Below are 26,097 nucleotides of genomic sequence, written 5' to 3'. Positions count from 1 at the left end.
GTTTCGACATGTGTAGAATTGGATCGTGAACAAAGTTACAGTACGAGTGATCTATTGTCGTATGTACAAAATAACATTTCCAAGTTAACGTCGGAACAAAAAGACATTTATGATACGATAATGCATTGTGTGGATAACAACGTTGGAGAAATTTTCTTTTTGGATGCGCCAGGAGGTACTGGTAAAACGTTCGTGATAAAACTGATTCTGGCATCAATTCGATCTAAAAATGATATAGCGTTGGCAATTGCGTCGTCCGGAATAGCCGCAACATTGCTGCCTGGTGGAAGAATTGCTCATTCCGCTTTGAAATTGCCTCTGAACTTGCATTCTACAGAAACTCCCACGTGCAATATTTCCAAATCATCTGGGATGGGTAAAGTATTGCAGCAATGCAAACTTATTATTTGGGATGAGTGCACAATGGCACACAAAAAATCGCTCGAGGCTCTGGATCAATGCTTGAAAGATTTGCGAGGGAAGTCGAAACCCTTTGGCAGCACCTTAATATTGCTTGCTGGAGATTTCAGGCAAACATTACCTATAATACCTAGATCAACTCCTGCAGACGAAATGAATGCTTGCCTGAAAAATTCTAATTTATGGGCACACGTAAAAACATTAAAATTAACTACAAATATGCGTGTCCGATTGCAAAACGATGACTCTGGTCAAACATTTTCAGATCAATTGCTGGCAATGGGAAACGGAAAGCTCCCAGTAGACTCAATTTCAGGACGTATACAACTACCTGCTGATTTCTGTAATTTAGTGACGTCCAAAAATGAATTGATTGAAAAAGTATTTCCGAATATTCTAAAAAATTATAAAAATAATAAATGGCTAAGTGAAAGAGCGATTCTCGCACCCAAAAATATAGACGTCCACGAAATCAACAATATTGTTTTGACCAAGATTCAAGACCAGGCAGTCCTTTACAAGTCAGTCGACACAGTTTTGGAACCAAATGAAGTGGTTAATTATCCATCTGAATTTTTAAATTCCATAGATCTTTCAGGGTTTCCACCACACGTGCTACAACTAAAAATAGGCGTACCAATAATACTTTTAAGAAATATAAACCCACCAAAGCTTTGCAATGGCACTCGACTTGCCGTAAAAAAAACAATGGAAAACCTAATAGAGGCCACAATCCTGACAGGGCCTTTTGAGGGTGAGGCTGTTCTTATTCCTCGCATTCCCATGATTCCAACAGATCTGCCTTTTCAATTTAAAAGATTGCAATTCCCAATTCGATTAGCATTTGCAATCACCATTAACAAAGCTCAAGGTCAATCATTAGAAAAATGTGGTATTGATCTTAATACTGATTGTTTTTCCCATGGACAATTGTACGTTGCATGTTCGAGGGTCGGTAAACCTGACAATCTATTTATAGATAGATAGATAGATAGATAAGTGTATTTCAAAAACCCGTGGGCCATATACACACAACATATAAATAAATAACAAACAAGCAAGGAAATTAACAACAGTACGAACACGCACAAAAAACAGAATTAAACGCAAAAAGTACCAAATCTAACTACAAAAGAAATTAATCATATAAAACTTTTTCTTCTTATTAAAGATTTTTCTATATATACTCCCACTCGAAATATTGTGGTTGGGTTACTATTTTGTAGAATACCCGGAAGCATCAAATTAATCCCATGCAAATAAATTTCCCGTAAATCCAAGAGCACCGGGCATTTCCGGAGAAAATGATCCAAGTCTTCATCATCATCTTTACAAAGAGGACAAAGATACCGCCTATCAGGACCAACTATCATTTTATTTTTGTCGAACGTTTTTTGCCTGTTCTGGATTGGAAGACAATTTGCCCTAAGCTGAATCCAACGACGTAGAATCATAGCCGGTAAATTAAGTTTAAAATAAACTTCCTCCCCAAAACTAGGTTTTGCCTGATTATAATGTTGTAGGGTTGTAGAATCAAGAACCAGCCCTTGCCAATGCTGAAATTCCTGACTCTCTAATATAAATCGTACCTGGCTTTCTAAATTTGCTGGTACATCGCGAGAGCAAAGACCATTATTCCATAAATAAGGCATTCCTACTTTTTCTAGTAATGATTTAATTTGGGATGGCCACGAGGTTTTTAAACCACATTTCAACATCTCTTCATATGCCACTCTTACTAGTCTATCTTCATTACTCTTAGTTAACTTCAACCAGAATCTAAGCATTAAAATATACCTACGTAGCTTTAAAGAAAACAGGCCCATATCACCTTTCAGAATCTGTGAATGAGTTGTCTGATGTAAACCAAACACTCTTTTATAATACTGGAGCTGAAGGGACTCCAGTTGCTGCACCGTTTCTCCACCCCATATCTCTGCTCCATATTCTATTACGGGTAAAATTTTTGTGTTAAATATTCTTTTATGCATTTTTAGGTTTTTGATCCCCATTATCGTCGGGTTTCTAAATATAGCTGACATGGCCACCCTACCTCTCTTAATTATTTCATCAACATGACTCCTTAGGCTTCCATTTTCCGATAAGATAAAGCCTAAATATTTTATTCTTTTACTTATAAATAGTTCCTTATTATTAAATTTAAACGTATATTTTTCATCGTTCCCAACCTTCCTTTTTTTAAAAATAACAACTTCGCTCTTTTCAGTATTCAGCCTTAACTTTTTTATATGCAAATATTCATCTATGAGATTCAAAAGAGTCTGTAGATCTTGCGATTTATTAGCCACCAAAGCAATATCATCTGCAAATAATAAGAGAGATAGTTTTTGAGTCCCTAGGCTAACTTTCGGAGCCCATCTATTCTCTAGAAAATTAACAACATCATTAATAAAAATATTAAACAACTTAGGTGAAAGGGTGCTGCCCTGTTTTACTCCCCGCTTAATATCAAAAAGCTTCGAAAACCTATTACCAACTTGAATGATTCCACTCACACAAGTATACATGCTCACTATCAATCTAACAAATGAATGGGGAAGGCCAATATTTAGCATGGCATCCTTCAATAACTCTCTGTCGACACTATCAAAAGCCTTATGGAGATCCAGAAATCCCACATAAAGACAAGTTTTACCCTTTCCATATTTATCTATTAATGCCTTTAAAATAAACACACTATCTGTCGTCCCATACCCTGTCCTGAAACCTCCTTGTTCTTCATGTATTAAATTATTTGTATTTAACCAATTGGAAAGCCTGATATCTAATATTTTCTCCAAAACCTTACTTAAAGCAGGGACAAGTGCTATTAAACGATAATTTTCATGAGCCTTCGGGTTTCCTCTTTTAAAAAGTGGTATAAACAATGATGTCTTCCAAGCGCTTGGCCATTGCCCTGACCTTAACACCTTATTACAAAGAAGAACAATTATCGGTATCAAAATGGAAAGAAAATTCTTAAATAACAATATTGGTATACCATCAACACCCGCAGCAGTACCACCTTTTAAATTCTTAAATATTGACTTAATCTCTTGGCCATTCACATCACCCACTAAATCGTAATCATGTTCTCTCATGGGATAAATAACCATCTCTGGGGTATGCGCTACCTCCTGAAGATCTGCACAAACACCTTCTAAATTATTTAGGTAATCAGGCCATGAATCAGCTTCCGGAACAGCCTGGGTATTAACATTTCTCCTTCCACAATCATTCTTTATATAGCCCCAAAACTTTTTAAAATCTTTATTTCTAAAATCATCAGCGATATCCAGTTTCTTCTTATGCTCGTACTCTTTTTTTTTTTCTTTTTATTAAACTTTTATATTCTCTTCTTTTATCTTTATAATTAGCCAATTTTAGACTTTGATCTTCCGCGCTATCAAATTCATTCAAACGATTTAATAAATATTTTGCTTCTTCTTTCATTAACTTGCAATCCAAGTCAAAATATCCCTCATTCTTTTTTAATTTTTTAGTTAGGCCACATGATTCTGCACAACTGCCCATTATTTCATTTAACAGCATAATTACACTATGTGCATCTTTTTCATTATCTTCTAACGCTTTCAAATTATTTTTTACATGCGAGTCCAAGAGCTCCCTTCTAAATGCCTCAATATCTTTATCTGTTAAATCATTTCTAATTCGTTTTCCTAAACCTATTTTTCTATAATCCGCATTATAGAAATTTCTTAGTCGTGAACCGTGTTTCGCAAACTGCCCAATCTTCACCTCAAGCATAATAGCTCTATGATCAGATCCAACTAAATCTAATACTCCCATATTTATTGATTCAGGTACAAATTGCGTATTAATTAGCACATAATCTACAACACTTGGAGTTGGACCCGAAAGGCAAGTGAACTCGCCCCCTACCCTTATCCTTCCCAAACCTACCATTCGCAATCATCAGACCATGTTCCCCACAAAACGCCAGGAGCTTTCTTCCCCATACATTTATTTTTCTTTTTTCATCCTTGTTGCTTCGTGGTATTCTACAACAAATTGGGACAAAATCACCTAAATCTGGGATCAACACATCTGGGATCTCAGCCTCCAGGCCGGTATAAGCATTGAAATCCCCCATTAACACACAATCCAGATCTTTATAACTTTCTTGTATTAACGAAAATTCTTCCCCTAAAATTTCCCAAGTATTTTCTCAATTATACGAACTATTCCTTCTCTCGGCCAACGTGATGAGTTTGAACTTATCTAGTAGATAACGATATGGAGCCTTCCCTTCACCATTTATGATTCTAAGTGCTCGTTTTTGACATTTTCAATCTTATAAATATGCTCTCAAGAAAGACTGAAATGCCACACCGAACAAGCAAACTCCAGTATTGGCCGAATAAAAGAACAATAAAGTCAGAGAAGATCCTTAGGAAGGCAAGAAAATTTCAACAAAAGTTTTAGAAGGGAAACCGAAGGGGAAGCTTGTTTTACGATTTTTTGAACATGGTCATCCCACTTTAAGTAAGCAGTAATTGTCATCCCAAGTAGCTTAATGCATATGACAGAGATTTTGGGAGGAATGAGGTCTGTGAAAGAGGGGGGTGGTTTTAAGCAAATATCTGTCATAACTGACGATTTATTAGCGTCAACTTTCATATATATATATATATATATATATATATATATATATATATATATATATATATATATATATATTCACAGGTGGGACATAGGGACACAACTACAATGGCGCGTAACTAATATGGCGCGTAACGACTTACGCGCATGGGGGGGCTTGGGGGGGGGGGGGGGGGCGAAGCGCCCCCACCAACTAGGTGTTGGGGTGGCGCGAAGCGCAACCCCAACAGCTAGTATATATATATATATATATATATATATATATATATATATATATATATATATATATATATATATATATATATATATATATATATATATATATATATATATATATATCTTCTATATATATAAATTGCTATATATCCGCCTGAATCAGACCAAGCTCCGCTCTGAACAATACATTCATTTGCGAGATGCAGTTATAAATGACGGTAATACCACAAACGTTGTAGGATTAACAATTTTACCTTCGTCATATGCTGGCAGTCCCCGTCATATGCATGAATATGCTCAAGATGCTATTGCGTATGTTCGTCTCTATGGTCGTCCAGATTTATTTATTACATTTACATGTAATCAATCTTGGGACGAGATACTGCAGCTTTTACTTCAAGGACAATCGGCGGTTCATAGGCATGACATCACGGCCCGTGTCTTCCGGCAAAAATTGAAATCACTGATAAACTACATAGTAAAACTTGAGGTGTTTGGGTCAGTGCGATGCTGGATGTACTCAGTGGAATGGCAAAAATGAGGTTTGCCACACGCACATATACTAATCTGGCTACATAAAAAAATTACTTCGAACGAAATTGATGATGTTATTTCCGCTGAAATACCTGATAAAAATATCGATAAGGGGTTACATGATATTATTGTAAAAAATATGATACATGAACCTTGCGGTGCACTGAACGAAAATTTACCATGCATGGCCAAAGGAAGGTGCACAAAGCAATATCCTCGACTTTTAGTATCCAACACAATTACTGGCAATGATGGTTACCCACAATATAGAAGAAGATCTACTGAAGATGGCGGTAAAACAGCAATAATAAAGAAGCGTAACGGTACCACCATCGAAGTAGATAACCAGTGGGTTGTTCCATATTCCCCATTATTATCAAAAACATTTAATGCACACATAAACGTTGAATACTGTAACTCCGTAAAGGCAATCAAATACATATGTAAATACGTCAACAAAGGCAGTGACATGGCAGTTTTTGGCTTGCAGCCCGAAATCAAAGATTTCGATGAAATCGTACAGTATCAGGCTGGAAGATACATAAGCAGTAATGAAGCTGTTTGGCGAATTCTTTCATTTCCGATACATGAACGTAGTCCAGCTGTTGTTCACTTAGCGGTATATTTACAGAATGGTCAACGTGTTTATTTCTCGGAAACCAACGTGCAACAAAGAGCCCTGAATCCACCGGATACAAAATTAACAGCTTTTTTTTCGCTTTGCAAAAATGATTCTTTTGCAAAAAAACTGCAACGAAGAATGTTGTATATTCACAAGTGTTACGTAGTTAATTTGTATTGTATCTATCTATCTATCTATCTATATAAAAACGAGTTGTGTGTATGCATGTTTGTTTGTTTGTAAAAAGAGCGTTTGCATATGACGTCATTATTAGTACATACGGCTTTGTATATGCACAGACAATGGGAAAGCCAAGAATGTTGTATATTCGCAATTTTTACGTAGTTTAACTCCTGCAGACGAAATGAATGCTTGCCTGAAAAATTCTAATTGATGGGCACACGTAAAAATATTAAAATTAACTACAAATTTTGCGTGTCCGATTGCAAAACGATGACTCTGGTCAAACATTTTCAGATCAATTGCTGGCAATTGGAAACGGAAAGCTCCCAGTAGTGGGAAAGCCAAGAATGTTGTATATTCGCAATTTTTACGTAGTTTTAAACACATATATAAATCTATCTATATTCACAGGTGGGACACAGGGACACAACTACAATGGCGCGTAACTAATATGGCGCGTAACGACTTACGCGCGCGGGGGGGCTTGGGGGGCGCGAAGCGCCCTACCAACTAGGTGTTGGGGTGGCGCGAAGCGCCACCTCAACAGCTAGTATATATATATATATATATATATATATATATATATATATATATATATATATATATATATATATATATATATGACACAGTGACACAACTACAATGGCGCGTAACTAATATGGCGCGTAACGACTTGCGCGCGCGGGGGGGCCTGGAGGGTGGGGCGCGAAGCACCCCACCAACAGCTAGTATCTGATAAAAATTATGAGATTGCCGTTTTGTTAAAAATAGTTCAAAGATCATATAACAAAAGCTCCGGGGTCAACATAACCCCCAGGACCCAAGGGCAGATGTTCGAATGCCCTGGTAAAATACATGTTTCTTATAGAATAGATGCTCATATAAACTCCAGAGATGGTTCATTTGATTGGAAATTAAAAGTTATAGTTCACTTTTTCTAACTTAAGAGAGATCAGAGGGCAACTACCCCCCACGCCATTTTTTCCCAAAACCCATCTGATAAAAATTTTGAGATGGCCATTGTGTTATATATAGCTCAAACATCTGATAACAAAAATTCGGGGGTAGAAAAAAACACCACCTCCCCCAAGGGGGTGGGGTCAGGCGTTGTAACGTATGCCCTGGGGGCATACACGGTTCTTATAAAAGGGATGCTCGTATAAACAGCTAGTCTATATATATATAAAAATAAGTTGTCTGTCTGTGTGTCTGTCAGGTGACGTCATGTTTCTGTGTCGACTGACGTCATGTTTGTGTGTCGACTGACGTCATGTTTGTCGACTGACGCCATTATAAGGATTGAGCTGTATGCGTCATGAAGTTGTTTGTCGACTGACGTCATGTTTGTCAATTGATGAAATTACATACCGGGACACCGGGACACAAATGACGACCGGGACACAGGGAATATAAATGACGACCGGGAACCTCAAAGAGAAATTACAGACTGGGACACCCGGACACACATCACGACCGGGACACAGGGAATATAAATGACGACCGGGACACAGGGACACAACTACAACGGGGACGCTGGGGGCACAGGCAGGATACATAAACGACGACCGGGACACAGGGATTGTTCGAATAGAAATTACAGACCGGGACACAAATGACGACCGGGACACAGGGAATATAAATGACGACCGGGACACTCAAAGAGAAATTACAAACTAGCTGAATTACAAGCTATATATATATATATATATATATATATATATATATATATATATATATATATATATATATATATATATATATATATATATATATATATATATACTAGTGCTTTTTTGACGTAAAATTCAAATCCGGCAACCATACTGTGATAGAGATTTTTTAAATAAAATTCTATTCTGATCTTTATACAATCCCAGGAAGTTTCTATTTCCCTAAAGTCTTATTTTGCGACATCCTCCCATCCCAACTGATGAAGGCTTGCTTTCCATTTAGTCCTAGATAGTTGGTCAAAAAGGACAATTCATCCGCAGAACGTGCCCTATAGCCATTTCAACCGTTCTGTCAATATAACCCTAGAAAGGGGGGTTAAACCACTCTTTTTGCACAGCCTACCATTTGAAATACCGTCTGTCAGCTGGTCACACAAAACAATCCGTGGGTAATTTCTCTGGAAAACATCTAGGAAATCTTCATCCGCGTTTTGGAGCGCCCGCGCTTCAGAACCGCATTTGAGTGCTTTCATCACTGTAGCCTCTAATATTCTAATCTTGATTCGCAGACTGATCTTCCTGTTCTTCCAAACTTTTTTTTTAATTGTGCAAAAAATATCCTGAGCCTTGGCTCTTCTACTTTTAACATCTTCACTGCTCCCACCGTCTTTACTAATAATACTACCAAGGTAAATAAAGCTGTCCACTTCATCGTTTTTTCGTTACCCAAGGTCACCATTTCATCTTCACTTATTCCTACCCTCAGCCTTAGCGACTTACCCTTCTCAACATTAATTTTCGAGCCTATTTTAGCATCCTGAACTCGCATAATCCCTGAAATTACTTTCATTTTCCCCATACTTTCATCTAAGATACTAAAATCATTAAAATCAGGAAAGTTTTTCTTCTCCATTTGATTCCGTGTTCTCTCATCCCCTTTCCTGCGCTCCTTGGAGCAAAATCGATCAAATGATTCGTATAAATGGGATAGAACACAACCCTGTTTAACCCCTGATTTAACACGAGACCAGATGCTCACCTCATCTCCTACCTTAACTGCAGCAGCATTATTCTTACGTAACAGTAATCACTTTGAAGTATTTATCTGGTATACCCTACAAGAATAAAACCTTTGTTAAAGCTCTTCTATCAATAGAATAGAAGGCCTGTCCATAATCTATAAAACTGAGGACTAAATGTATTTGATGACTCGGACACTTTTCCAATATTACATAAGAGTGAAAATTTGGTCGACACATTACCTTTTCTAAAACCGTAATTCTTCTCTTAAAGCTTTGTCTACAGTATTTCTCAGTCTAAAAAATATCATATTACTAAGTAATTTGCTACCTACAGAGACCAGACTAATGCCTCGATAATTACCACACTCTCTCATGTCATCTTCCTTATACAGTGATTTAATTAGTTTTTCTAAAATCGCTAGATACTTCCTCTTCTACAAAAATCATATTCATAATATAAAACCGCAGTGAAATGTAAAATTTTATACTATACACATTTTATATATATATATATATTTAATTCATATAAGATATAAAATTCTTACATTATAAAATTGAATTAAGAATTGAAAAAAGTTTGAAAAAATTAAGTAATAGTCATGAATCATAAAAAGTCTTTTGTTGCTTTTATGTTAAAATTATGCCAATCAAAACCTTTCGTTGGCACTATTTTAGAAAAGCTTTATGAATAGTTTTTTTTTTAATAAAAAAAAACTTACAACTTGCCAAAAATTTGAAAGGTTTATTTGAAAGATTGTTTAGATTTTTTAAGAATATTCCTGGAACTATTGTAAGTTTAATGGTAAATGGTTAATTTTTAGGATAAAATAATCTTTTCACAATCAGGTGTGTTGGTGGGGGGGGGGCTACTTCGCTGTCAACCCAAAAAAGTCTCATAGCTTTATCATGTCAAGGGCGAAAAATATATCTTTGATTTTTATTTTCCAAACACAATAGTTGTAAATGCTACCCCCTCTCCCAGAAACCATTTAAACTTGTTTACTTAAATTTATGTTTTAAGTACTGAAAGGACAATGAAACAAATTTAATCAAGCTATTATAACCATGAATATGTACTTTCTTCGGTTATTGACCGCTACTTGCCCTGTAATAAGTATTCAATCCTCCGCCTTTGAAATGCCAGGTTATCATTATGTACGAGTATTTATGTATGGGCAAATGCCACCCCTCTAAACCGTAGTCTTAGTCCATAAATATTCCTAGAAATGATGGGAGATTACAGATTACTTCCAAAGGGTAATAATTTACTATTTGTATGTTTTTGTGTAAATCTTTATGCTTTAGTTATGTTCTCTTTTCAGAGACATTTGTCATCGTGTGTATGATTCTGAGCTAAGTGATGGAAGTAGCAACAGTCATTGGGCTACTGCTGCCACTGCGGCTCAACCTCCACCAGCTATGCGAAGGGTATAGTATTCAACTATAATATATTTTCAAGCTAAAACTTCGTCTATACTCCACGTCTCTAAATGAAATAGACCTTTTAATAGGGAGTGGAGAGGGGTGGTCGAAAACTTAGAATAATCTAGATGGTGCAACAAAGTTTTATTAATTTAGCTCATTAAAAGAAGATAAGAGGTATATTATTTCCAAATGTGAGTTTTACGTGCTTCTCGTTTTTTCGATAGTTATTGGTTTATTTTTTAGTGTATTTAAGATTAGGCCTCGCGTGTGGAATGCAGTAAGCAATTATTTATTTTATTGTAAGTAAGCAATTATTATTATAAGGTTTTATTTATGAAATACTTTGTATTATAAATTATATTATTATTATATATTATATTATTATATTAAGTATATATTATGTTATTAATTAATTATATTATTATTATTAATTAGTTATTATATAATTATATTTATTATTAGTAAGCAATTATTTTATTATGAACGACGGGAAGCTGAAGCTCTCTGCTCTCCCGAAGTGGAATCAGTATGTAGAATACTGTTATGGCTTCATTATTATTCGAAATAATTCAGGAGTACACATTTTAAATAAATAAATGAATGAAAGAAAAAATTAGAAGTATTTCTCCGTTCATTCATTTATTTATGTTAGCACAAAAGAGAAAAACAAAAAAAAGGAAACTATATTGAAAGTATATGCAAATAACTGAAAAATGGTAAAATCACTGAGAATAGGGGAGAGGAAATTTTTTTACTTATCATTTTTATTGACTTATTTTATTTTCTAAGTGAACTTCGCGTCCACTAAGATTGCAATCTTACGAAACATCTCGTTTCTTCTTATTATTAATCTTATTACTATTAATATAATAATCTTATTATAATCTTATTACTATTAATCTTACGAAACATCTTGTTTCGCCCTTCACATACGAAACATCTCGTTTCTTATATGGATTCCAAAGCCCTTCGTAACTCCCAGAGGCCAGACTAAATAAAAAAAGAATTCATCAAAAGTTTTTTAAAATAAAGAAATCAATAAAGAATAAATTGCTTAATTGTAATTTTTTTTATAATGGTAATTCTTGTTTTCTGTCTACTGGGGATTTACCAATCTTGTCAACTTCTCGGGGTGGACCAATTGTCATGTATGTTTGTATTTATAAAGGATTTCGCAACAACAATAACAATTTTAATGGTATCGGAAATAAACTGTTTCAGCCAATCAGTGTGCTAAGATCTTACGTCGTTTGATAGAAAACGTTTTTACGCTTTTTTCATGTTCACGTTCACATTTGTTCAACGTTCACTAAGGAAAAGAGAAGTAGTACGAGGGTTTTGCATGACATTGTGGGTAAAACGCAAGGAAATTTGTGCTCTCCTTTCCTTAAGGGTGACTAGATCTGCTCTTTGAAGAAGGGAAATGTAAGGCACTTTACCCTCATTGAACGAAAATCTGAGGGGTCCGATATCACTTCTTAAGTTGTTGTTTTGGAAATATTATTCTTCAGTCCAATCCGAGCAATGGTCTAACCAGGACATTGTTGAGATTGTGATGAAAGTTCTCTCTACAATGTTCTATTTGGCAGAAATACTTGATTTTTGGCTAAGAGCTGTAAGGTTTTAGCACTTTGACGCAGCAAAAACACGATAATCGGAGCAGAAAGAAGTAACATATTAGATTAGGTCTTTTTTTTGAAGAAGTAACACTTTTATTAGGTCTTTTTTCAAAACCGAACAAGAGGCAACAAAACTAAAAGAATCAGAAAACCCGGTTCGGGTGCAAGTTATTAGGAGAATATTGTCTGCACAATCTCTTTGTGAGATATCACAGTTTCTCAAGAAGCTAATTGTCTGAAAATTATTCCGGATATTGGATACACACAGTTTGAAAATAAACGGAGACTAAATAGCGCCTCCTCTAATAATATAAATAATCTAAATAATAATCCCTAATCTACAGAATAATAAATAATAATAATCTAAAAATAAATTATTAACATTAATTATTAATCATTAATAATACTTTAATTATTATTAATTAATTAATTTTTAATTATTAATAATAATAATTAATTATTGATAGTATCATTACCATTAATTATTAATAATAATAAATAATAATCTAAATAATAAGCCTCCTCTAATACTCTAAATAAGGGCCATCGCTAGTATGTCAATGATAGAAAAATTAATGACATCGGAGTAGCAGAATAATCTTTAGTGAAGAAGTAAGAATAATGAGGTTGAGTTTGCAAAAGTTAGTCAACAGTTTTGGACTAATCAAAAGTAAATATGTACAGGCTATCACCTCTCACAAAATCAGGCCATAGATCTAGAAAAATGAAGAGCTAGCCATCGCTTCTTTTCGAAGCTTAGAGTAAACGAAAAAAAAAACTTTGTCGGCATGATGCCAAACAAAACCTCCTCAAACCCAAAATGATTAGTCCCAAAACCAACATTATAAATTAGAAAAGGTAGCAAAAGATATTCAAGCACTTTGAAAGACTTAAATTAAAAAATTTAAATATTTGAAATTTTTTTATAATTTTGCGTTAAAGACCGTATCAAATCGCCAGTACCTAGTTAGGGAGGTGGAGCTCTTCAAATGGACCTTGAGTTTCAGAAAAGTGCAGTTTGACGCCCTAATATTAAGATGCACAGGCTTATATAAGTCATAGGCTTAAACAGTCAATAACAGGTAGGGGGGAGGATTGTGAATTCTTTAAATTGATTTTAAGCTTCATAAAAATGCAGCTTAATGCTTAAATATTAGGATTTGTAGGCCTATGTAGCTCATAGGCTTAATTAGTCGGTAGCCAGGTAGGGAGGGGGGTCGCAGATAAGGGGTAAGGTTAATCTTAAGAAAAGCGCAGTTTAAGTCCCAAATACTAGGATTCGCTGGCTGTTTTTATAATTCCAACAGATTTACTTCTAGCTCTTTTCAAGTTATTTTAACTCCTTCTAACAGAAGGGGTGGATATGACCAGACTCGGGGGAACCGTACTGTCATTTATGTGTCCGGCATTGTCTTTCTTTCATAATTCCCAAGACCACCTGGCTAAATATGACGTATTCGAGAAAGCGTAGGAAATCGAGGTGATTTATAGATAGTTCAAAAGAAAGGAAATGTAAATATTTGTGGCTCGCCTCCGCTAAGCCATCCTCAACGCAAAAAGAATAAAAGACGAAGCTAAAAAAAAAAAAGGTGAAAAATCACCTCGATTGAATTTTTAATACGGTGACTGAATAATAATAATTGAACAATAAAAAATTGAATGGCGGATCAAATTCAAACTTAAGAATCTATTTTTGTTTAATGATGCCATATTTTGTATAAGGACGTCATTTTTGTGGATGTCATAGCGTATAAAAAGTGTACGTGGAATTATTCACGAACGTAAAATGCGAAACGCAATCACGGCCTACTTTAGTGTTTTTATTGAAAAATCGGACTCGAGTCGTCGATTTTGGATAGACGTCTCAGAATAGTAAAGAAAGTCTTTTTTCCCTCTTTTCGTTTTTTAAACATGTCAAAATCTAGAAAGTTTCAAAATTATAGTCACATCGATTTAGTCATCGAATTTTTTTCTTTCTTTTTTTTTGCCAAATCCAGCTTGACCCAAATCCAATACGCCTGTTATTTAAGAGTTCTTGGTCGTTAACTGGACTTTCCTCTCTTTTTTTACTTTATTTGATTAACCAAGTCAAAACTGTTCTTTTTAGACCCCTCCATGGATGGAATCTGTTGAGTCAACGCCAGACTTAGTCTACCGTTATCAAGTCCCAGAAGGGCCTTCCTTGGAAGAGATCCTTGAAAGAGATAGGGCTGCTCTTCAGCAAATGCATCAGGTACATTAGCACTTTTGTTTATTATTGCAACAGTTGTGTAGCTTCTACTCTGCAGATCCCCCTCAACGGCATTTGTCTCTATAGTAAGAAAAATTCGAAAGTGCCGCTTTAAAAACTAATTTACCAGTAAGGAGATTTTGTTTCAGAAGGACGGGACTTCTTCGTCAGAGGTCCTTGAAAGAGATTGGGTTCCTCAGTAAATGCAAGAGGTACATTGGCACCCTTCGCTTACAATTGAGTTTCCATTGCTTTCGAAGGCGAAATTCTTGGAGCCCAGGTTTCAAAGGCCGTAATACACGGTTCAAAGATTCTTACTGATGTCGGTCCTTCAGTACGGGATCAGCGCCAATTCATGAAAATGTAGGGGCAGAATGTAGTTTTCAAAATCTAGGGAGGGGGAGAAATTTTGCTGTTTCTAATTATTTTAGAAATAATTTTCTAAAAAATTAAAAGCAACTTTCCATTGCTTTTACTCTGCGGATTTTCTTATCCAAAAGATTCTTCCAAGTCTCTAAGAAATTCACATCGAGGAGTTTAATAGACAGATGTAACAGTTCTACTCCAAAATTATTTTGGGTAACTTACCTTTGATAAATACTTCTAAAAGGAAGAATTTTCTTTGACTTTTTTAGACATTTGTTTGCGGGAGGGGGGAGGGTAGGAAGATGGCTTAATCTATTTTTGAGTTTTTTTAAGGAATTAAAGGGAGGAAGGGAGGAAAAATACCAGGGCGCTTTGATAGGAAGATTGAGTTTAACATTATGAGATATTTTATGGGAATAAAGGGGCTGGGGGGAGTATTGCACATAAGGACCACTCACTTTAATTTATCTGTTCAATTTGGATTCAGGCTTATATTTCGATTGACTCGTTGCTGTGAATTTCTGTGCTATTCATGGCATAGAAAGGCTTTTAGTGTTTGTTAAAATATCATTTCGTGTGTATCAGCAGATTTAATCTAATCAACAAATTTTATGTAGAAAAAAATATAAAAAGGACGAATTAGTAAGACCGTATGAATTAGTCATACGTAAAACAATAGAAAAAAAATTTAAGAAACAGTAAAATTAGATATATCTATGTAAAAAAAAAAATAAATAAATAAACTGTTCTTGTCAAAAATGGGTTAGATACAAGGCAGTATCGAGGGGGAAGAATAGATTACTGGGTTTGAATCCCCGCTCCCGAATTGTTTTTCCGACCCATATAGGTTTTGTTGTATTTGTAAAGATTTTGCCCCCCCCCCGCAAAAATAGCCCCCACTCCTTACCAAAAATGGATACACCCTTGGTTAGAAGGTACAGAAACTACGAAAAGCTAACAGACGATTGATCCGTTGTTTAAGTTGACAAAAAAAGGACCACGTATTAAAGGGCCGTCCTTTTTAGAAAATGGACTGTGAATTTGTTGAGAAGGGTCTTTCTGTCATCTTCCCCTCTGTTTATGTATATTTTCTATTATTAAAACTTAATTCTTTAATTGTTTATTTATTTTTGTTTAAGCCAACAATTGTAAATGATCAGTTGTTTGCTCTTTACCGAGAGTTCGAAGCGGAAGATAGCAGAATTAGGCTCCATCTCGAAGAAGGTGACAACACAACTTCGTCCGGAGAAGAAGCTATTGCATCGGTGAGTTTTGCTTCGTAAACACGGTATTTATGGTTGGTTTTAAATTTAAATTATGACCTATATCATGATAACTGGGATATTATTCCCCAGTTGCACCTCATAGCATTCATTGCTATTTTTTCTTCTTCTTTTTTTGCATCACGGTTGTAGTATTTGTAGGTGACATAGTATTTATGGTTGGTTTTAAATTCGAAACACCAACTTAAAATTATGAACACCTTTCGGCACGCCCCGCGAGTGACAAACTTATATCATACATGACACAAATGACACATTGCTGATGAGCGTATTAGTTGTTTGGTTGTACTAGCTTTATTCCTAAACTAATTAAGTAGACTTCTGGATATGAAGGATCTGCCACTTCTAACGAGAACAAGTAATGAAGTACAATAAATGGTCATGCTACGCATCGCTGCGTATGACCTATTTCATGACAGCTAGGATATTATTCCTCAGTTGCACCTCGTAGCATTCATTGCTATTTTTTTCTTTTTTGTCGCGTACATTTTGGATATATTTCCTTCAAAGAGATGGAGGTAATACTTTCAATCTATATATATAAAAATAAGTTGTCTGTGTGTGGATCTGTGGATCAGGTGACGTCACCTGAAAAAACTGGATCAGGTGACGTCAAAACTGAAAAAACTAAAAAAAGGCAAAAACTACAAAAAAAACTAAAAACTAATAAAAAAAATAAAAAAGCTAAAAAACTAAAAAAAGGCAAAAACTACAAAAAAAACTAAAAACTAATAAAAAAGCTAAAAAACTAAAAAAACTAAAAAAAGGCAAAAACTACAAAAAAAAACTAATAAAAAAAATAAAAAAGCTAAAAAACTAAAAAAACTAAAAAAAGGTAAAAAACTAAAAAAACTAACTACAAAAAAAACTAAAAACTAATAAAAAAAATAAAAAAGCTAAAAAACTAAAAAAAACTAAAAAAAGGCAAAAACTACAAAAAACTAAAAACTAATAAAAAAGCTAAAAAAAGGCAAAACTAAAAAAAGGCAAAAACTACAAAAAAAAACTAAAAACTAATAAAAAAAAATAAAAAAGCTAAAAAACTAAAAAACTAAAAAAACTAAAAAAAGGTAAAAAACTAAAAAAACTAAAAACTAAAAGAAACTAAAAAAAGGAAAAAACTGAAAAATAAGCTAAAATAAAGGTAAAAACCAATAAAAAACTAAAAAAAAAAACTGAAAAAACTAAAAAAAGGCAAAAACTACAAAAAAAAACTAAAAACTAATAAAAAAAAGTAAAAAAGCTAAAAAACTAAAAAAACTAAAAAAACTAAAAAAAGGTAAAAAACTAAAAAAAAATAAAAAATAAAAAAAAAATAAAAAAAAGGAAAAAACTGAAAAATAAGCTAAAATAAAGGTAAAAACCAATAAAAAAAAAAGACTAAAAAGAAAAAAAGGAAAAAACTAAAAAAAAATTTCATCTAAAAAACTAAAATAAACTAAAAAAGGTAAAAACTAAATGAACTAAAAAAGAAAAAAATAAATGACGACACTCAAAGAGAAAGCGACCAGGACAAAAGGAATGTTCGATTAGCAATCAACAAAGCACCGGGACACAGGGAGTATAAATGACGACCAGGACATAAGTAAAAAAAAAAAACTAACAAAACTAAAAAGAAAAAAAAACTAAAAACTAATAAAAAAACTAAAAAATCTAAAAATCTAAATAAACTAAAAAAGAAAAAAAAGGAAAAAAATAAAGGAGAAAAACAAAACTAAAAAACGAATGTATATACAGACCGGGACACCGGGATACAAATGACGACCGGGACACAGGGAATATAAATGACGACCGGGACACAGGGACACAACTACAACGGGGACACCGGGGGAAACAGGGGGATATAAATGACGACCGGGACACCGGGGCAGGGAATGGTCGATTAGCAATCACCATCAACAAAGCTCAAGGGCAATCATTAGAATCATGAGGTATAGATCTGAATACAGATTGTTTTCCCATGGACCATTATATGTTGCATGTTCAAGAGTCGGTAAACCTGACAATCTATTTATATGCAAAGACAATGGGACAGCAAAGAATGTTGTATATTCGCAAGTTTTACGTAGTTAAAACCATATATATATATATATATATATATATATATATATATATATATATATATATATATATATATCTATATTCACAGGTGGGACATAGGGACACAACTACAATGGCGCGTAACTATTATGGCGCGTAACGACTTACGCGCGCGGGGGGGCTTGGGGGGGGCGCGAAGCGCCCCCACCAACTAGGTGTTGGGGTGGCGCGAAGCGCCACCCCAACAGCTAGTAGTTTATAATTTTAATTCTAATATTCAAAAGTGTATTTCAAATAAAAAAAAAAACAAAATCATACAGAATGGAAAGTGTTCTATACTATTAAACCAAAAGTTATTGTAATAAAGTTTAAAAGGCTGATTGTAATTTACTTGCGAAATATTGAACTCAGTTTCACATAAACAAAACAATTACCTAACAAAGTTTGGTAAATTCTCGACCGCCAATGAAACTGGCCCCAGGAAGCAGGGCTGTATCCAGGAGGGGTTTAGGGGATTTGAACCCCCCGAAATGTTTGTCTGACTCGTAAAAACGTAACAAAAATGAATACAAACAAAATTTTGCGTTTTTTAGTTTTTTTTGTGTACTAGTAGGCCTACTAGAAATTACCAGTAAAAGAAAGAGAAATGTTGTACGCATACCATTGAATCAGGATGAAGCCTATGAGTGGATGTTTGATGCCAATTATTTTAATGTGATAATTATTTTAATGTCAATATTTAATGTCATTATTTTAATGTTGGTTTAAAATAGACTTATTAATGTTTCATAACAAATCAATCAATCAATTTATTAATACTAAAGAAAAGTATTACAAAAGTAAATCAATTAATAGGCCCAGGAAGCTATGCTTGTAATGGGCCACAGAGAACAAAAATAAAACACTTATAAAATATATACACAAAAAAAAAAAAAAAAACAAAAAAAAAAAAACACTGGAACAAGACAAGATTTTAAAAGAAGAGAAGTGACATACAAATTGGGATAGAATTAAAAGAGAAACAAAAATTATTTAACTGGAAAGACCCGACGAAATAATGCCTTTGCAGAAAGAAAAAGAGGGACATCCAAAGGGATGGAGTTCCATAATAGAATTGACTGATATACAGGAGACCTCTGAGCTGCTTTGGTAAAATAAATCGTCTTGGTAAAATAAATCGTCGAGAAGAATTACGCAAAGAAGAAAAGTACCTACCTGAGCCTGTCCTTGAGAAAAACTGCTGCAGGGTCGGTGGAAGAGTACCTAGAAAAGCAGAATGCGCTAAATAAAGAGTATTTTTACCTATAATATGATCCAGCGGAGCTATTCCAGTATCATTATAAAGATCAGAGGAAGGGTAAAGCCGAGGGAGAAGAAAAGTAGCCTTCACTGTCCTATTTTGGGCTCTTTGAAGTGAGCAGAGAAGAGATTTATTAGTATTGCCCCAGACAGAGCAGCAATAAGAAAGGTAAGGATGAATAAAAGCATGATAAAGAGAAACCATAATATCAGGAGGAAGAAATGAATTAATCCGGTGCAACATTGAAGACTGGCGGAGGATTAAGGAACGGGTGTGAGTTATATGCGGTTTTAAAGAAAGAAAACAGTCAAGATACACACCAAGAAGTTTCACCATAGTAGCTTGTGGTATAATATCATTCCCAAAAGTCAGGGTGATTGGCTCCTGTACGTCTCTCATGCGGTAAGGGGTCCTGAAGTTGACAATGGCACTCTTTCGGCTGTTAAGAGCCATACCATTTGACCAGCACCAATCCTTTACTTTATCAAGAAGACCTTGAGCTATAGAAGTGGCAGATGGCAGGTCCACTGCAGCAATGAAAAAATTACTGTCATCAACAAAAAGAACAGGGTGAACATGGGGATGAAGACCATCGACAAGATCATTAATGTAAATTAGAAACAAAAGTGGTCCAAGCACAGAGCCTTGTGGGACACCTTTCAATACAGGCAAAGTAGAGGAAGAAGTACGGTTAACCAAAACATACTGAGATCTCTCTGAGAGGTAGGACCTAAACCATTCTAGTGGGACTCCATGCACTCCAAATAAAGTTTAGATAGTTTAGACAGAAGAACATTGTGGTCAACCATATCAAAGGCCTTTCTAAAGTCAGGATATAGACCCAAAACACACAAGCCCTTGTCCATATTAACACGCACAGACTCTGTTGCATCAGAAAGTGCATGCAAGGTAGAGAATGAGGGACGAAAACCATACTGATGGTTAGTGATGAGAGAATTTCCATCAGTCGAATTAGTACTAAATACAAATGAAGAGAGTCAGCGATACACTATTTTTTCAACAACCTTTGAGATGACGGGAAGAATAGAAATAGGTATGTAGTTTGGAATTAGAGACGAATCACCTTTTTTGTGCAAAGGTAGAACAGTAGCAATTTTAAATGAATGAGGGAAAATACCAGAAGAAAGAGAGAGGTTAGTTGTGTGTGAAATCGGATGAGAAACAAACTGACTAATTTTTTTAAGGACATTATTGCTCAAACCAAAACTATCAACTGAACGACTGCTAGGAAGTTGGGAAATAATACTAGAAATATCAGTAGTACTACATGGGGAAAGGAAAAAGACTTCTCTGCCAAGGGAAAACAACTTACTCTACTCGGGGGTGGAATTAGAACTGAAGGAAGTGTGGTGAAATACGAATTGAAGGCACTCGCTGAGGATTTTTGTCCACAACAAAACCATCAGCATTTCTATAAAGACATGGAGAGGAATGTTTGTGTTTCTTGCGAGAGAGAGCTTCATTAATTACAGTCCAAACCTTGTGCAAATTCCCCTTGCATTCATTAATTCGACGCGAAAAATACAGCTTTTGCTAAACGAACTGAAGAAGTGAGCACATTTTTGTAATGTTTATACTTCAAAAGATCATCCTGTGTCTTACTTTTACGTGCAGCCTTGAACAAAGACGCCTTCATATGGGTTGCATTGATCAGACCTCTAGACATCCATGGGCATTTAGGTGTAAAATTCCTTGGCTTATTTCTAAGAGGAAAATGCTTATCCAACAGAGTTCCCATACGACACAAAAATAATCTAGTTGCACAATCAGCATCATTAGCTTCGAGAACACTAGACCAACCATTACTCTGAAGACCATGTATTAAATTAGAAATTTCCTTATCTGTAAAAGTTCTAAAAGAAGACTTACCTTTCTTATCCACAGTAATCTCAGTTTTAGGCACAGATAGTGATAGATAAATAGGAAAGTGATCAGAAAGATCAGTGAAAACAAGACCAGAAGAGAAATTCAAATTAGGAGAATGAGAAGTGAAAATATTATCTATTAAAGTGGCAGAATTTCTTGAAGGGTCAACGCGAGAAGGAAAAAAAAATTGAAGAAAGTAGCCCTGAAGAAGAAAATACATCAAAAAGATGGTCACATTCATCATTTGATCCAACATTTAACATATTGCAATTAAAGTCTCCCAAAACACAAATTCGTTTTTTAGAGAAAGTCCCCACACCGGAAAGCTGATCAAGCAAATCACAGAACAGATGTGTTGGAAAAGGAGGGGGCTTATAAAACAAACAAACAGTATCACATGCAAACTGGCTTTTCAGATCAATGACAAGAGAATAAACTGTCCTACTATTAGACACCACTGATGTAAACAAGGATTCAAGGTCAGATCTTCTACAAAATTCAATATTAGATTTTATAAACAAAGAAATACCCCCAGAACACTTTGTTACCATTCTAGGGACGTGAATAGCAATATAACCATCCATATCGTAAGCTGTAAAATTATCACTATCAGATAACCATGTTTCTGTCAAGCCTATGACATCAAAAAGGCAAGAATTATTAGACCACAAATACGATTTAAGACTGTCCCACTTATCTCTTATTCCACGCACATTCAAACAAAATACATTAAAGCAACTATTTGAAGAGAGTGAGGGCAAAATGTTATCACAATAATCAATGGTGGTGTGATAATTGCAGCTAGAACTAACCATAGATTCAAGGAGAGGGTCAAGAGGGTGTGCCTCTTGTCTACCAGCACTACTTGGTGGATCAAATATAACTGAATTAAGAATAGAAGAATTCAAAAAAAAGGAGAAATCACCCATATATACTACACATGACAAATGTATACAATAACTTTACAAATGAACACAATATCCATACAAGCAGGCTGAAGTAAGAGAGGGTGGATTGAAAGGTAAAACATATAGGCAACAATAGAGAAATCAACTGCAAGAACAAAGACAATAATAAACTACTAGGTTCAAAGGGAATAAAAATAATAAACAACATTATGCAAACATAAGAAAAACTATTAGATCATAAATAAATTTACAAAACAGAGCTGAAAAAAAGAGAAATGGTTTATTTCAGTCCTGGGAGGGGCTTGGATGAGCTGTAATTAACTGATAGAGAGTATCAACTTGAGATGCCTCTTTGACAGTAATCACTTTACCATCAGAAAGCTTTGTGAGTATTTCTCCTCCACTAGACCATGTAGACCTCTTCCCAAGCTTTGATTTAGTATAATTAAGTAGCTGAAGTCTAGACTTTGTGAGTGACTCAGAAATAAAGACACCACTACCTTGCAAACATTTCTTTTCTCTAAGAATGAGCTGCTGCATTCTAGAACTGCAAAATTCCACAACAAGTGGACGAGGTTTCAAACCTGAGCCTTGTTTACCAATCCTTCTAGCAGAAAGTATATCATTCTGGGTCACAGGAATACCAGGAAATCTAGTACTGCAAAATCCAAGGAATCTGCTTTCAGAAGCTTCTGGATAAGGGTCTTCTTTTAAACCAAATAGGACCAGCTGATTTGAGAGTTTCATTTGGTCAAACTGATCACTCAGACGATCAACATTGGATTGTATTGGTTTCAGAGAATTTTGCAGCTTTGACAAACCTGAGTCAAGCAATTTCAGGGAGGATTCAAGCTTTGTCATCCTCAGATCATATTGTTTGAGTGATTTTTCAACAAGCACATCAAAATCCATTTTCAGGCTAGTGTATACCTCTTGTTTGATTATTTCTATACTGTTGGCATCAAAAGTAGCAGGTTCATGACTAGGGGTAAGTTTTTTAACAGAGGCCTCAACCAATGGACCAACTTCAGTAGACAGTGCTTGACTGACAACTTCTGCCATTGTAGTTTTGAGCGTTTCTCAGCCTACAGCTGAGAATCTTCTCACCTCTATTTATACCTGGAAAGTGTGATTTTTTGAGATTATTCACTTGGTTGTTTGAAATAAGTTTTAAAGAAATTGTCGCATTCTTGTCAGTTTTAACATGATGAGCTGTGAAATGCTAATTAGTTAAAATTGACAACGCTTTTTGTACGCAAAGTTCAAATAGGAATTATTTGTCAATCCGAAAGATAACTATATCTTCAAAGGAATGCCAAACCTTCTCAAGCTGTTCTCAAGCATATGTTTTTAGCTTATTTTTGCCGACTTTTCACACACGTTTCTTTCTTCTTTTTTTTGGAATAACGCCCACCAAAAACTCCACAACCGCATATGCCAGTCTTGTTCATTAAAAATTGAATTCATTATTCTTCCTAATTTAAAACATAGCTTAACCAATCAAAATAATCATAGTTTATTTTCACTGTTCTTGGTATTTTAAAGAATATAATTCAATGGATTTTGTCAAATTCCTCTTTGAAAAGGTATTTAGTATCCATTGTCGTGCAATCATTCATTGCTTTTTGGGAATTAACAGGCTACTTATTTGTAAAGATTTGATAAAAGGAAGCTTTCAATACAGAGACGGATTGTCACCAAAAAAGGCACTCTATGATGATGAGAAATCCCACTGCTGAATCTATTTGAATGCTAAGTATCCGTAACCGCATGCCAATCACTAATGTACAGTGCAGCATATAGATAAATTTCCGAGACACTATGCCAATGACTAACCTATCATACAATATGCTCGATTATATAATTATGTATTCCAATTATATGCTCTGTATAAATCGTAAGTGTCCGTAATTCCATGCCAATCACTAATCTTAAGCTTTGAAATTGATCGTGCGATGCTAGACGACAGAGAGAGAGAGAGATAGAGACTTTTATTTTAAAAACGACTTTCACAGCGCTTGGCGCCGAATTAGCGCTTTATGTCAGGTATTACAGTCAGATAAAACTTGTCAAATAAAAAAAAAAGAGAAAACACAGACACCAGACACACAGTGTCAGACAGACAGAAGTCTGAAGCCAAGCGATGATCTGTCATCTGTTATCAGTAGTTTAATTGATGATGAACTTGTAAGCGGCTTTGATAACTTTACCGTGTTTTGTATATATACCATGGGGAATTTATGGTAGGCACGCCACTTGCCTGGGTAGAGAATTTAAAGTGCTGAAACCCTATAGGCAAGTGTGTATTCTCCTGACGAACAACTTGTGTTGGGTTGTTGCTTCTGAATTATTTGTCTTTATTGTTTTTATTGTTTGGTAAATGACGACATATACTTATTGACGACGTGACTGCTTGTCCATAGATTATTCTTTATGGTTGATTGTGTATGGCTATGCTCTTTGACCTGTGTGATTGTATGGATGAGTAGGGTTAAGGCCTCATTCAAGTGCTGATCTATATTAATCACTAATGCAGAAAAACAGTTTTCCTTTTCTCCTTCTGTCTTCCCTTTTTTTAATGTGTTTGTGCTGTTGCATTGGTGATTTCTCTTTTCATTATAATAATATTTATATATATAATAATAACCATGTTTAGTCTCACGACTTAGGAATCCAGTTGAAACTTCCAAGAAGTGTTTTTGGTAGAGGGAGAGGAAGAGACTCAGAAGTTTGTGAATAATATTTTAACGTTATTTTTTTGTAGCACAAAAGAAAGGCAAGACGAAGGGACGACTTTCGGCGTTCGATGATTTACGAAGAAAACGCGTTTCCCAGACCGTGACAGTGTGTAATCTGAAATTTGTTGCTTATATACATTTATATTTAATCCAGAAAAAAACACATATTTGAAGGTTTATATGTACTTCAAGCTAACAAGTTTTAATTCTTTTTTCATATTAATCCTTTTGAATATATTTATATTGCGTGGTTGCGACATGGCTGACATATATTTTGATGTATTCAACGTAATAAATTGTATTCGAAAAGTGTGTTAAATTTTTGGGTTTTATTCAGGATATCCTTCAAATAGGTCCCTTGAGATGTGGAATTTTTCACTTTGCATTTTTATTCTTCTTAAATGAATCGATAGACAATAATATTTCTCTAAAATTAACATTGCTTGTTAAAAATGAAGTTTACGAGCAGTGACGTCAATTCACGAAATGTTAGGGGGAGAGCAAAATTATATTTTTCAAAACAATAGCGACTATTTCCGATCAAAATGAGCTACCTAATTTTCTTATCAATTTACGAGTATTAGTCAGTCTCAATTCTCGTTTCTTAGGTGAACACCAACTTAATGGTCATCGAATAAAAAAATATATGTTGTGAACAGGGACGTACGTAAGGGGGGAGGTTTGATGCCTCTAGACTGGTGATTTCCAACGTGTGGCACATGTCCCACCAGTGACTCAATGGCAGGACGTACGCCCTTCGACTCGTTATAAAATAGAGCCTTAATTTCGACAAACTATTCTTGTGAATGACGTCATACATTGTATAAAAAGTGTTGCATTGAGACAATATTCATTTGTGTAAAATATGCCAAGAGGACGACCTGAAAAAAGATACCAGGTTAGTGGCCTTTTAAGCTTGCTTCGGGTGAACACACGTAAAATTCTGAATAACAAATTTTAAAAATCACGAGGGCATCAGGATTTTAGAAATCCCTAGGTGGAGCATGCCCA

The 26,097-nt window shown here is 34.8% G+C and overlaps 1 protein-coding gene across 1 annotated transcript in view; it reads left to right on the top strand.

The window, feature by feature from the left end:
• Positions 1 to 25,398, top strand: part of LOC136039220 (uncharacterized) — a 44,332-nt gene extending 18,934 nt beyond the window's left edge. Inside the window, exons 5-8 of the mRNA XM_065722752.1 lie at positions 10,613 to 10,718; positions 14,442 to 14,567; positions 16,070 to 16,195; positions 25,113 to 25,398. Coding sequence (XP_065578824.1) covers positions 10,613 to 10,718; positions 14,442 to 14,567; positions 16,070 to 16,195; positions 25,113 to 25,190 — 436 coding nt within the window. The 3' untranslated portion in view covers positions 25,191 to 25,398. The remainder of the gene's footprint in view (positions 1 to 10,612; positions 10,719 to 14,441; positions 14,568 to 16,069; positions 16,196 to 25,112) is intronic.
• The last annotated feature ends 699 nt before the right edge of the window (positions 25,399 to 26,097 follow it).

This window comes from Artemia franciscana, chromosome 19 (assembly GCF_032884065.1).
Source record: "Artemia franciscana chromosome 19, ASM3288406v1, whole genome shotgun sequence".
In the NCBI taxonomy this organism is placed as follows: domain Eukaryota; kingdom Metazoa; phylum Arthropoda; class Branchiopoda; order Anostraca; family Artemiidae; genus Artemia; species Artemia franciscana.
This window is presented reverse-complemented; position numbering and strand designations above follow the sequence as displayed.